Raw genomic sequence first — 13,964 nt, 5'->3', positions numbered from 1 at the left:
GTGTACCTTATCTGTAGCGTGTATCGGATTGGTGAAATGTGGAATTTGGACAGCTCGTTTTATTGGCGGAAAAACAACCAGGAAACTGTACTTGATTACTAATTCATGACGTCGGCGTGATATTTGGGGGCGGTGTCGTGCTGATGCGATGCGTTTCATGTCACCTTCAAGTGCGCCTCGGAGCTTTAAGTTGTAGTCTGAAAGTGTACTACTTTTTAACCACGTGTGATGTTTTCAGACGCTGTGTCCTATTCTGAATTTAATCGACACACAGTTAGATTGCTTTACAGCGGAAAGACGTTCTAAAATACAGTTAAGATTTTAATAATGTGTTAGAAATTCGTTTCCATTAGCACTGAACGCTGCATTTACGAATTTCTGCCTGTACTTGAGACATTTTTGAAGCTCTTAAATCATAGAAAATACCTTCTCAATTAGTGAAGCTGTCATAAGCTGTTATTTTTCCATTACATTGTTCATTTGTGACTGCTCGTTTAGTAATAATTGTATTTCCGAGTCCGGAGCTTGGCAGCGTTTGACAGGAGGCTGTCCTTGGCTAGCCGAGTTAGCCACTGCGAGCTAAGCAACAAATACAAATTCTCTGCTTTCAGTCTGTGTGAAGTTTACGGTGAGTCTACGTTATCGTACTGTCTGTTATGAGTGCTGTGATGTCTAAAACACCGACAGGATTTGAGAACTTAACACCAGTGTCCCTTTTACTGGCCATCGCAACTCAGCTAGCTTGAATCTCAACTACCGTCAACAACCCTTGGCTTCAACCATATGTTTACTGCGACCTTTAAAATACACTAACGACATGAGAAATAACTTCAGCTAGTTCCGTTCGAGAGAATTTAGAGAATTTCAATTGTCACAGCATAATTCATCATAGACGAATATTGTGTGATTTAAGTTAGTAGTACCCTATGTTTTTCATTGTGTTAAATTGTTATAGCAGCTGCTTGTGATTCATCAAAACTGTGGTTAAAAAGTAAACCTAAACCTCTGTATGGTAAGATGTTAGCCAACCTGGTCTGATTTGTTTCTCTCTCTGTCCCATTAACTACAGTGATGATGTTACAAGTTATCAAGAGTTCAACTACTGGTTGTTATCACTACAGGAAGCTGAAAGATTAAAAAAATGAGACTTGAATGATAAAAAACTGTATTGATGACTACAGTTTGTTATCTCTACATGAGGCAGAAACACAAATAAACGAGAGGACAGCTTCTTGTTGTCGCTCCAGTCTCATTTACTAGTGCTTCAGCCTCCTGTTTTCGTCTGTTGCATTCGTGTTGTTACAGGTCCTGTGACTGTGTGGTCTCCTGCCCCCCTCAGGTTAAGGGCTGAGGGTTGGGCTCATGTCACTCAGTCAGGCTGAGGAGGGGGGTCTATGTCAGGCCGCCCCAAAGGACAACACCCAGGACCTGTTTGACAGCTCCACTCAGGCTGAGGCCACAGTGAAAGCACCTGAGGGTCAGGTGAAGGTGTGTAAAGATGTCAATATTTGTGATGTTTCCGTTAACCTTAACCTCACTCCAAATAAAATCAAAAATCCCAATGAAGTTAATTCTCATAGCTCCTACCCCAAGTTATTTTCTTTGCCATTAAAACATCAGAGAGATCTTGTGTATAGTCTGGGCTTGTTTGGCGTGGCTGTTTCCCGTTATAACAAGAGATTCTGTGTGTTCTTAAAAAAACAAATGCTGGTGTGATGCTTGCAGTGTTGAAAAACGACAATAAAACAGGCTCTGTTGAAGAAAATGATGATTAAGAAGCTGATGATTAATTATCAGTGTGAGTAGATATGTCGTAGTTCATTTTTATTCAGCTGTTGGGGAGACACATTATAAGTTTAAACAAGATTAAAGTACACAATGGATGTGAATGGTTGCTTTACAGTCAGGATTATTTCCAGGTCTTGGCTAATCTGTGTTACTGAATAAAATGTCAACACATAAATGTTGTCATCACTGGCCTGATGCCGAGCAGGGCGCTGGACTCTCCTGATGGGATTTGCTCACTGTTAGTGGCAGTTTAGCTACAACTTGGATTGCAGTTTCAGCACGGTTTTAGTGATGTATGTTTGGTCCAACCATTTGGAGGTGTCTATGGCAAGGGGAAACCTGCCAGAAAAACAAAGACAAAGATCACTAAATCTAATATGAAATTTGATTGTGCACTGTGTCAGTCACTAAAGCAATTCTGAGTTTGAAAAAGTGCAGCTGTTGATTTTAGTGATGTGGCTCTATTTAAAGCCACAACTGAAAGACTACATCATGTTTGTTTGTCTTCCTGTCCTCTCAAACAAAAATAGCTTGTGCTTTCTTTACTCACCAGGTGACAGAACTGTCAATGGAAATGCTGAGCTTGTGTCTGGGGAAATGAAGGGATCTATAGGTGGACGTCACATGCTGCCCCCCTTTATGGTCTTCACACATTGTAGGGTTTTGGCATAGCAAGTTGTGCGAGAGAGACAACAAACCCAGTGTGTTGTCAACAGCTAAATATTTCTGCCTTTCATTGTGGGGAGGTTTTATCATTTACATTCCAGAGAGTTTTGTTGCTAAATGGTTTGCTAGTCTGGCAAGCAGTACTCATGCAGAAAGATCTTTCTTACAAGGTGATCAACAAGATTTAATTCTTAGAAAAGGTGTTCCATTCAGTTCCAGTTAATCCTTTATCATATCATATCATAAATATGTATACTAGCTGAAGGCAAAAACTGTAAACTGAAATGCTGATTTGGAATCTCTGTGCTGTGCCAAACTGTGGCATGCTCTTTCTTGCAACATCCTAAAACAGGAGCAGTCCAGTAACAAAACTATTAATGGCAGCATTGTTTGTAGACATAATAAATTCTGTGACAATAGATTGTTTCCGAGCTGTAGTTGTATCAGCTTAGTGAAGCAGAAGAAACAAGAGACAGCCTGTCGAGAAGGAAAGGATGAAACGGAGCTTTGTGTGTTTGGCAAAGAGGAGGCCTGATCCTTCTTTACCCAAAGAAAACTGACAGTCTCAGTTTGTTTAACGGGATTTTAGTAGAACAACGCAGACTCAGTTCAAACTTCTACACTTTCTTATCCTTCAGGGTTGAGCAGTGGGCTGTTCTAAAGATAGAAAACGCTGGTATATGTACTTAGTTATAGACTCTATATAGCAGGCATTTCCTTTTTTCCTGGTAACTGATCAATATTTGTGACACGAGAAAGAAGAAATATTGATTTCAGATCTTGAGCATGTTGCCACCATTTTTGTTCAGGTTTCGCCCGTGGTGGATGAGGTCTCTCCTTCTTCGGCATCTTCTTTTGAGATGCTTGACATGGAGTCAGTCCCAGCTCCTTACCAAGAAGTGCAGCCTCACTGGTTTTTCTGTCGACGTGCCGATGATGACACCTCTTGGCTTCCTTTCAGCAGAGAAGACTCAGACAAACTAGAGAACGCCTGCAACAGCAGTAAGAATGCGTACTTAGTTAAAATCTGTTTTATGAAGTGTACATGTACTGTATCATTATGAGGAGGTTATCAGAGGTTGTAAATTATGTCATTATGTCATAAAGTTAGAAAAGAGGGTTTTTGCTATAAACAGCTGCTGGAACGTTAGACTCTCTAAGCTTTGCTGTCATCACTGGCCTGATGCCCAGCAGGGTAATAGATTGTCCTGTTAGGACATGTTCACTGTTACCAGCAATTAAACAGTGAGTTAAAATTCAGTTTCTGGGTGGTTTTTATGTGAGCATAGCTATGATTCATAATCAAGTTTCAGAGTTCTGTGGTCTAAAATGACACCGTGGTTTGACAGGTGCAATGCTTTTCCTGTAACACACTTAAAATCTTGTGAATATTTATGATCATTCACATCTGCCACACAAAGGGAAACGAAAAACGGAAAAACGGTAGTGAATGATTTCCAAATCTTTTGAAAGAGAGAATTTCTTCAATTCTACCTAAAGACTTCACAGTCAATACAAGTGCTTTTTTTTTTTTGCTTTGATGATATCAATATCTGCAAAGAAAGACAGGGTGTTAGGGCTTTTGTAAACATTTCTGTAGAAAGTTTGTTATATTATTCCAGGAAAACAGACTCATGTGAGCACTGACTGATGCAGAGTGTCAACATAGTCCTGTGGATCAATATAGCTTGAGAAGTAACTGCTTTGACAGTATAATTATAATGTACACATCACCGTATACACTGTATCTGTATACACTGTATGACCAGACATGTTGGCTTACACATTCAACAACCTTCTTCCAGAATCCTTGAAGCCTTGAACATTCCCATAAACAAAACGTTTTGAGCACAAATATTTGGAACACCAGCAAACATGTTTCCGGAGCAATGATTTTCATTTATGAAGAGTGAGATAAGAACTTTTTCTTTGTTTGTTTGTCTTTACATCTGCCTGTTTATGTGTTTACTTTGCAGTAGGAGATGAGGAGGAGGATGTGGTGGTGGCTGTGGATGGAGAGCGATATGATGTACGTGTCAAGGAGAGGATGCGCTACGCTGTGTATTGGGAGCAAGCTCCCACTGAAGTTCGCCGCTGTACCTGGTTCTACAAAGGAGACAAAGACACTAAATTCATGCCTTACTCGGAGGACTTCAGCAAAAATCTGGAGGTTGTCTGACACTGATGCTAAGTTTTTAAAGCTTCTAACTTTATTCTTTTACGAACTTTGAGTGTTCCCAAGTTACTCTTTCCATATATGTTGGTTCTCATCTGCACATCTTATTTTTCAGGATGCATATATGATAGCAGTGACCTTGGACGAATGGAAGAGGAAGCTGGACTTTCCTACTGGAGAGACTGTTATCTTACACAATCCGAAGGTAAGGTCTGCTGTTAAAACATTACCTTGTAAGTAATAAATACTGCATATACATGACAAAGCCACACCATGGGTTTTCTGATTATACAGTGACTGCAAATAGTATCTGGCATTGAAACCGCATCTAAAACACATACATCTCAATGCTTGAGGAAACAAAAATAAAGCAAAAACAAAGTTTTTTTTAGGTTTAAATGATAAACATTAGAAACATTTGAAATGAGTTATGTTGTTTCCTTGTAATAAGCTTCTGTTCTCTGCTCCTGTCTCAGCTGATAATGCAGTATCAGCCAATAGGAATGCAGGATGACTGGGTGTCCTCCCCTTCGGAGCAGACCCGACCACGAACTGTCAAGAGGGGAGTCGACAATGTCTTTGTGGAAATACCTGATGGTATGTGTTGGAATGTTGTAAGAGTTTTACTGTATTACCCACAGTCAGCACGTTTGGGCTCATTGTATTTGTGTTTCCAGGTGAATCGGAGAAGGTGGACCACCTCGTCTTTATGGTGCATGGCATCGGCCCTGCATGTGACTTGCGCTTCAGATCCATCATACAGTGTGGTAAGTTTGTGTGCATGTATGTATTGTATGTTCACATATATATCTGTGCTTTTGTGACACCTTTTCATGGTGTGTTTCTCCAGTAAATGACTTCAGGAGTGCTTCCCTGTCCCTCCTGGCCTCTCATTATAAGCGTGCTCAGCAGGATGGCCAGGTGGGCCGAGTGGAGTTCCTCCCAGTCAACTGGCACAGCGCTTTACATGGGGATGCAACCGGTGTAGACGAGTAAGTATGAAGAGATATAGAGAGTCGACAAAACAAGATGTTTCCGTTGATGATTACTACTTTGATCTCTGTTAGATGCTGAAAATTGTCAAACTTACTTTCTTTGTTTTGTACTTTCTCCCTCTTTCCCCACTTTCTAGGGACATCCAGAGGATCACTCTACCCAGCATCAGCAGGCTGAGACATTTCACCAATGACACCCTGCTGGACTTGTTTTTCTATAACAGCCCCACCTACTGCCAGACCATAGTGGACACGGTGGCCTCAGAGATCAACAGACTGCATGCCCTCTTTCAGCAGAGACACCCAGAATTCAATGGGGCAGTTTCAGTAGTGGGCCATAGCCTGGGTTAGAGATACGCAAACTCAGAATCGCACACAGTCACAAGGAAGTTGAACATTAAAATACTGACTTTCAACTCTTCTGCTTTCTCTGCTGTTCCTCAGGTTCACTGATTCTGTTTGACCTGCTTACTAACCAGAGGAATGGCTCACAAGTCAGAGAAGGGGTACGACATGACATACACTATAAAAGATGGAAAAAAAGAACATTTATGTGTATGTAGCTAAAACAAAACTGTTGTACTATTCTGTCCCACTCTGTGGTTAAGGTGCCTTCTGGTGAGCTCTGTAATCTGAACTGCGGCACACTGGAGCAGACTCTGAACAGACTGGGCCTACAGCAATACCTGGAAACACTGCAGGCCGAAAACCTTGATATAGAATCACTGGTAAAAAGCGCACACAATGAACATGCAAAATCAAGCCTAAGGCATAGTTAGAACTGAGAGTTTGTGGGCAGAATTGGTGTATACTCTACAGCTGGTAAAGGCTCCTGCGAGAATTTTGATTTGACTTAAAAACCCAAGAATCTCTGTGTTTAGGCTCTTTGCCAAGACAGCGACCTCAAAGATCTAGGAATTCCTCTTGGACCCCGGAAGAAGATCTTGAACTACGTCAGGAGGAAGTGGCTTCCAGAGGTCAGACAGGTGAAACTTAAATGTGTTTTCTTGTTTTGATTCAAGTGACCAACTGTTTTTCATAGATGGATCTGGACTTTATCTGGAGGAAATAGTTGGATGGTTGTGAAGTTTGCATTATTATACCTTCACTGTCTATCAAGGCCGCATATTAATCTTCCTTTTTTCTTTCACAAAAAAGCAACTCATTGAATGTATTGTGTAATGTTTGACTGGTGCTGATGTGGGCTGTGTGTACTTATATGTATTCTTAATTCTAAAGATAGGATGCAACTATTTACTGTACAAACAGTGAGAAACAGTGGCTGTTTCTCATTTAATTTATGGTCGGTTCCTCTTTTGCTTGGGGCTTTCCTAATCATTCAAAGTGTTCCCAGTGATTATCAAAAGATGAATTCTACTGTATGTACATTTCATATATCGTTTTAATATTTCTTAATCTCAACAGGACTGTAAGACAGAGGCATTACGTCCAGCGTTGGGGTTGCAAGTTCCACCTCAAACTGCCGGTGAGAACGATGGTAACCAGTCTTCAAGAGCGACGCCTCAGCAGTCCCAGTTCCACAGGACGCAGTCTGTCACCAGTGCTGTAGACTATGAATACTTCGATGTCGGCATTGGACAGGTAACACGCATGAGCACACATACATATGTTTATTTGTGCTTGGGAGGTGAAGCTTTGATGCGCCTTCCTGCTTCTTTCCTCTCCCTGCTTGCCTGGACAGACCAATGGAGGCATAGCCAAGGGACAGGTGTGTCTCACAGGGTGTCCACTTTCTCTCAGGCTTTGTCCTTTGCTGTTTTCAATCTCACTGTGCCTGGAGTTTCTCAACATACTGTGCAGTGTGGTCAGGAAGTCTCAAGGCACCTAAATTCTAGTGGCTCATTTATGAGCAATAGGATTTCCATGGTAGTGTCACATTGTGCTGTGTCTGTCCCAGTGAGGTGTCCAACCCAGTGCCACACTCCGTATCTGTGCTCACATACATGTCAGTCCTGCATGAACAGTCATCTCCTTGGTCTTCTCCTTATTTGCTCGTTCAACATTATCTTGTCGTGAATTATGCTGTAGTTTTGATTTCAAACTTCACTCTTAACCAAAGCAGCACTCTCCCATTTCCATTTTCCTTCTTAGATCAATATGTGTCCTGCATATCCTCAAGTACAAAAACTGTGAAAATCAGCACAAGTTTCTGACTCAACCTTCTATCCACAGGTATCCATTGATTATCCACAGCTGGCATTCCAACCTCAGACGTTTTTTGCATTTGGCTCTCCAATTGGAATGTTTCTGACTGTACGAGGGCTTAAACGCATCGATCCAAACTACACCTTCCCAACCTGCAAGCGCTTTTACAACATCTACCACCCAGTGAGTAATCACACACTTACTGCATCTTCCCACTCTAGCACACACCCTGTGCTCTGACCCAAAAAGAATTATGCCAGCTTTTACTCTCACCCCAACCGGTTGAGGCAGATGGCCACCTTCCCTGAGCCTGGTTATGTCAGAGTTTTTTTCCCCCTCCATGTTAAAGTTGGTGGTGTTTGGTTGCTCCAACTGCTTGCTCATAGTGAATCCAAAGGGAACTTTGAATAGTCGGGTTCTCTGTTTCAAATAAGTAAGGTCTTACTTTGCTGTGTTAAGTGCTATGAGATGATATTTGTTGTGAACTGATGCTATATAAATAAAATTGAATTGAATTAATTGTATTTGCCACAGATACAGTATATATTTTGTCTTTCAAATACATTTGAATGTTACAGAACTTTATATTGGAAGTGACACATGTGACTGTGATCATTAAATAATAACAAGATAACTAACAGTACAAACAGGTACACTGCACTTGACCTGCTTCCTCTAGCCTGCTTGTTGCACCAAGATTATGCTAACCTAACTGAGGCCATCATAATGGACTGTTGTTATAAAGACACTGAAACTGGAGTATTTCTCTTCCTACATAAGAAAGAGGTCATCTGCTAAAAGTTGCATCTGTCTTTTCTTTTTCCTCCCTGTGTAGTATGATCCTGTTGCATATCGGATAGAGCCCATGATTGTTTCAGACGTTGATGTGGAGCCCATGCTAATCCCTCACCATAAAGGCCGCAAGAGGATGCACCTCGGTATGACTGCTCCTCTTTGTTGACTTTGTTCACCAATACTGCTGTATGAGCTTCAGGTTAATGTCCATCTCTATTTGTTTCTGTCCTGTAGAGCTGAAGGACAGCTTGACCCGCATGAGTATGGATTTGAAGAACAACGTACTGGGATCATTACGTACAGCATGGCAGTCTTTTGCCAGACTACCTGTTGCTGCTCTGCCCCCAGTGGACGAAGGAGAATCTTCAATAGAGAGCAACATTCAAGAGACACAGGGTAGAAAAAGCACTTTTACTTGCCTGTGTTTTATTTGTGGGTGTTACGTGTGTGTGTGAATGTGAATGTGCACCAGAGCGTGTCTAACCCAGTGTCCTCATACTCCTCTCACCCCTCTCTGCATGTTGCCACTCTCCCCCCACTCTCTTCTGCTCTATCTGCTGGTTTCTACTGCTTCCCTCACCCCTCACCCCTCACCACTTTGCCTCGTACCTCAGCCTCAGCGGCAGACACTGCTTCTGCTAAGAGGGAAGACAAAAGTGCTGGTTTTTGGACTAAAATACTGGAGTGGCCCAGGGCCCTTCATAAGCATTATTTCCAAGGTAAGCCAGGATTGTCGTTAGGCTGGTATGAATTAGGAAAATAAATGCATTAACTAATTCTATCTTATTACTGCTGTGAGGTTAATTTACTGACCTTCCAGTCCTCTCTCAATCGATGAGAGCACTCTATTTGAACTCTCATGATTTTGTGAAAGCCTATGAGCCTCCATAAATCATCTTTCAGTTTGTTGCATTTCACTTCACTAGATATAATCTGGAAAAGGTTCCATTATTATGACAAAAGAGACAAAATTACATACTATCACTGCTTTTTTTTTTTTAGCTGTTAATGATATCCTGCAATGACTGCAGATTTTTTTTTTTTTAAATCTGCTACGTTACAATTGATTATTTTGGCACATTCACTCTTATGCAAAAAGCAAATGTTATATAATTTACACCATTTTTGCCACAGGCTCTTCACTACCCTGTGGCTCCTCCTCCCCACTTGCCTAACTGCATTACCACCTGCTGTATGTTTTGTCTTGAACTATAGCATAATTTACTGACATCTCCCTCAGGCCTTTTCCCCCTCTTCCCTGCTGTTAGTTCTGATTGGTTGAATTCATTGTCCACTTCAATCGAGTATCAGGCCCAGGGCATGCTCTAGTATGGCCAGCAGCACAGTAGCAATCACACTGATTTTATTTTTAACGTGAGTAAATGACTGGAGCTGAACCTGCAGGTAACACCATCCATTAGTATAAGGTCACATATGGTAGGTGCATGCGGCTACACGTCCTGTCAGTTCTGTCTGTTCTTTAAATGGCTAAAGGGGAATGCAGCTGTTGTGAGAACAGACTGTACAATTCAATGACACTTCTCACGCTTCGCTAGGTGTTCCTTAAATCAGTAAAGAGGAGTTTTTCATTTGAAACCGTTGCATAACGTGAAGTAATTTGAGAAAACGATTAGCAGCTTAATTAATTTTAGCATTCCAAGCCAGAACATGCTGAGGTAGATGTTTCAGAAATTCACATTGTATAAGACGCTAACATCCAGTGGTTTAGGGTTCATCAGAACTGCATTATTTCTTTATGTGAGATTGCTCTTTACGTTACCTTTTAACCTCTACGTGCATTTTAAGGTGATTGTATATGCATTTTTCATGTCAAAGCAAAAGGTAGACCTCATGATAAACTGTAGTAAAGTAGATATCTACTCATAAATTATCGAGTCATAGTTATTTGTATGGCACATTTAAAACGACAATTGTTAACCCAAAGTGCTTTGCAATGGATAAATAACAATGTTTATTCCTGATTACATGACTCAGACTATCAACAAATGTCTTTAAGAAGCATAAACAGATTTTTTTCCTCTTTTTCTGTAAGCTGAAAATGCCAACTCTGAAATGGAGTGCATTACCTTTCTCACAGGATCACAATAAAGTACTACAGTACAGTAAATAGTCCTATAAAAACAATATATTTTGTGATTCCAAAATTGCTCACATCAGTTAAAATCTCTTCAAATCATCTTTTAAAATATTCTTGTAAAAAGCAAATGAGCATTCAGGTAGAGTAGCTCCTGTTGTTGTAGATGGTGACTGAACTACAAACCACAGAGTCTTCGAAACTTTGATTAGCTGCACAATCGAACACATCTTATTTTACTAGCATGTGAGAACAAACCTTTCCTGTTCTGTTGCTGTTATCTTATTATCGTTTATACCTACAACATTCAGACAGTGACTCATCTCTCGAGTAGACAATTATAGATTAGTTAGATGACTTTGGTTCACCTGCAGAGCAGGGGTGGATTAAACTGCTGCCTTTTTTGTCCACTCTATCATCTGATTATCTGAACTAATTTTAACAAAGAAGGTGAGTCAAAAGAGATAGCTGCTGCTGTCACTGTTATCTACTTATTCAACCTTATCTGTTGTGACTTGTATCCCTGCAGGAGTGTGTGAGGAGGCAGAGTCCTCAGTATCAGCAGAGCAGACAGAGCAGCCTGAGATTAAAATGGGAATGCTGAATGAAGGAAGACGAATTGACTACGTGCTTCAAGAAAAACCCATTGAGAGCTTCAATGAATACCTGTTTGCCATCCAGTCTCATCTGTGTTACTGGTGAGTCCTGCATATCTGCAGAGGCGCTGACTAGAGGAACTTTGCTCTTTCGTATTTTGTCGTCATGATATCTTCCCTTTGTTGTATCACAACATCAATGATTCTCATTTTTACTACGAGTAAATTATTTGTGTGTCTTTTAGGGAGTCGGAGGATACAGCACTCCTGCTGCTGAAGGAGATTTACGACAAGCTAGGTGTGGCCTTTGAACAGCCTCAACAGTAATAAAGTTGTGTGAATGTAAACTTCCTTGCATGACAGTAATCTGAAAGTAAGAAAATGAAATGAAGGACAGCTAACGGAGCCAGAGGCAGCACAATCCTCTTCCAGAATGCCTTACTGTCTTGGTGTTACCTGATTGCCACAATCGCTCCTCCTTTGACAGTGGAGACCGTTTGACCGCAGTCAGGTGATGCTGGTTCACATATGCCAGTCAGTTTGAGCCAGTGGCGGCCACTTAGCGTCACTTAAATTGTCTTTGCAGGATATGAGTCGGGTTCTGACAGTTGTTTCAAACCCATCCAAACATCACTGTCATGCTCCTCGTCGCACTTTTTTGAGTCATTGTTTATTTTGCTGTAATTTGCACTTTCAGTAACTAAATACCATCAATACCAGAAACACAGTACTTACAGTATGTACATGTATGTTGTTTATCTTTTTGCATTCTATGTAAAACAGTAAATGTCTTCAGCTGGCATTTCTTTGCAATTGACGACAAAAATATTTTAAAAATCCAGAATGTAATCAAAATGGTAAATTATACTCTGAAAACATTTATTTCCCAGGCTCTAAAAATCATAAATGTAAAATTATAATTCGATAAAACATTGTTTATGTATATTCCACAGGTCATCTGCTTTTAGACTTAAAGCTCTCTTAACTAAGGAACCTCTACCTTAACAAAACAAAACCAGGTTAGGTTATTGTTTAACTGTACATTGTTTGCTTTCAGATTAGGAAGGTGAAAGGTGATATTTTGTCTGTTACAAGTTTCCTGGCAGCTCTATTGTCTTTGCTGGCGTCAAGGCCTCTTGAAACTCAAAGCTGCTGCTCCTACGTTTGTGCAATGTTGCAGTAATGTTGGACGTCATGCCTGCCATTTAACAAACATAATGTAGTTCTGTACTGGTAATTAAGGTGATGTGTGTCATCACATTTTGATTTGATTTGAAGTATGTCTGCCACCTGGATTATGTCTACCACATGTATCTAAAACAAGAAATCCTAATGAAGAATTATGTCAGAACTGAAGCACGGAAATGCAGGTGCTTGAAAAGATGACCTGGTTGTATTTTTACGGTGTGTTTAAGTGTGTGTGAGTACTGGATGTTACAACGCTGTGTAAACTGTACAAAAGGGTGCCCTCTATCCTCCAGGTCTGTGCCATTCCTCCGTCACCACTCTCTTCTGTCTGCTCTTTTACAGTCGACCCATATACCTTTGCTCGAGACCATAACAGTAATATATTATTTATCCTAAAAGCTCATATACATAGTAATAACTTTTTCATTATCTGAGGGCCAAAAGATACAAGTTCCTCTTGTCTGTTCCTTTGTATCGAGGTATTGCAAATCACCTTTTCTATCTGTACTGCATGCACTTCTTTGTACTATGAGAGCAGAGTTTCTCAAAATATTCTGGTCCTGACCCCAATGTTAGATCTCAAAATGTCCATATTTCTCACGGACCCAGCAATAAGAGAATTTTCATATAAAAATATAATTTAAGGGCATGATGAATAAATTATATAAAAATTGTGTATTCCAAAGCTATTCTATTTTATATAAAAGAATATATATAGTACAAATATCAGAATATTATAAATATCCAAAATCTGCATATTTGACAACACAAGGTCCAGATTACAAAGTTTAGAAACTCTGTTAGAATAATTTCACTTTATAAAAGACTCATTTGTTAATCGCTGTCATGGTATCACGGCCCCTCCAACAAAGCTCTGAATGAGCCGTTTCTCAGCCCTCTGGGTGTAACAGCTGCACAATTTAATAAATTCACCTAGTGGGGTTGTTCATTCTCTTCTTTTAGAAATGCACTTAATACAAAGTTACCATGACGATGTTTTCTTGAACCTTAATAACGTCTCTGTAAATGATGGTGTCTAAACTTGTCTTTGACTCTTCTTCATTAACAGAGCCACTTGTTGTGGTGTTTGGTACTAATATGCTGATACATACAAAAAAAATACCCAAAGGATTTCCTTCCTGATTACATACCCAATGAATGTGGTTACATGTATTGTGTGCCATAATAAAACGTTACAAGTGTCTTGTTGTGTTCCTTGGGGTTCTCTGAGTCATGCTTATTGTGGGTTTGAAAACAATAGTTCAACCTGCAGCCACTGGTGGCCAGCGAGTACATTTAATCAAGTACTGAGCTTATGTGCAATTTTGAGGTACTTAACTTGAGCATTTCCTGTTTTTTTGCTGCTTTGTACCACCATCTTTACTGTTCATAGGGAGATATTTTACTTTCTGTTTTTTAATTACTTTTAAGATGAAAATTTGATGCAGTGGATAATACAAAAGCTTTTAAAATGGAACATCCCGTTGAAGGTTACACCA

At 40.2% G+C, this 13,964-nt stretch overlaps 1 protein-coding gene across 3 annotated transcripts; it reads left to right on the top strand.

The window, feature by feature from the left end:
- The first annotated feature begins 385 nt into the window (after positions 1-385).
- Positions 386-13,667, top strand: ddhd2 (DDHD domain containing 2). 3 transcript variants are annotated; one of them, XM_051950941.1, is made up of 20 exons: positions 386-628; positions 1,306-1,488; positions 3,264-3,456; positions 4,431-4,624; positions 4,746-4,835; positions 5,107-5,227; positions 5,308-5,397; positions 5,481-5,622; positions 5,763-5,971; positions 6,070-6,131; positions 6,234-6,353; positions 6,507-6,602; positions 7,051-7,227; positions 7,328-7,354; positions 7,819-7,974; positions 8,627-8,729; positions 8,821-8,982; positions 9,201-9,305; positions 11,211-11,379; positions 11,523-13,667. In XM_051950941.1, exons 2-20 carry the CDS (start codon positions 1,363-1,365, stop codon positions 11,602-11,604), a joined length of 2,424 nt encoding a protein of 807 aa, XP_051806901.1. In that variant the 5' UTR covers positions 386-628; positions 1,306-1,362; the 3' UTR covers positions 11,605-13,667. The 3 variants fall into 3 exon arrangements, with proteins under 3 accessions (XP_051806901.1, XP_022053568.2, XP_022053574.2); XM_022197876.2 differs by having other exon boundaries at positions 6,507-6,611; XM_022197882.2 differs by lacking the exon at positions 9,201-9,305 and having other exon boundaries at positions 393-628; positions 6,507-6,611.
- Positions 13,668-13,964: the final 297 nt, after the last annotated feature.

Source organism: Acanthochromis polyacanthus, chromosome 7 (genome assembly GCF_021347895.1).
Source record: "Acanthochromis polyacanthus isolate Apoly-LR-REF ecotype Palm Island chromosome 7, KAUST_Apoly_ChrSc, whole genome shotgun sequence".
NCBI lineage: Eukaryota > Metazoa > Chordata > Actinopteri > Pomacentridae > Acanthochromis > Acanthochromis polyacanthus.
This window is presented reverse-complemented; position numbering and strand designations above follow the sequence as displayed.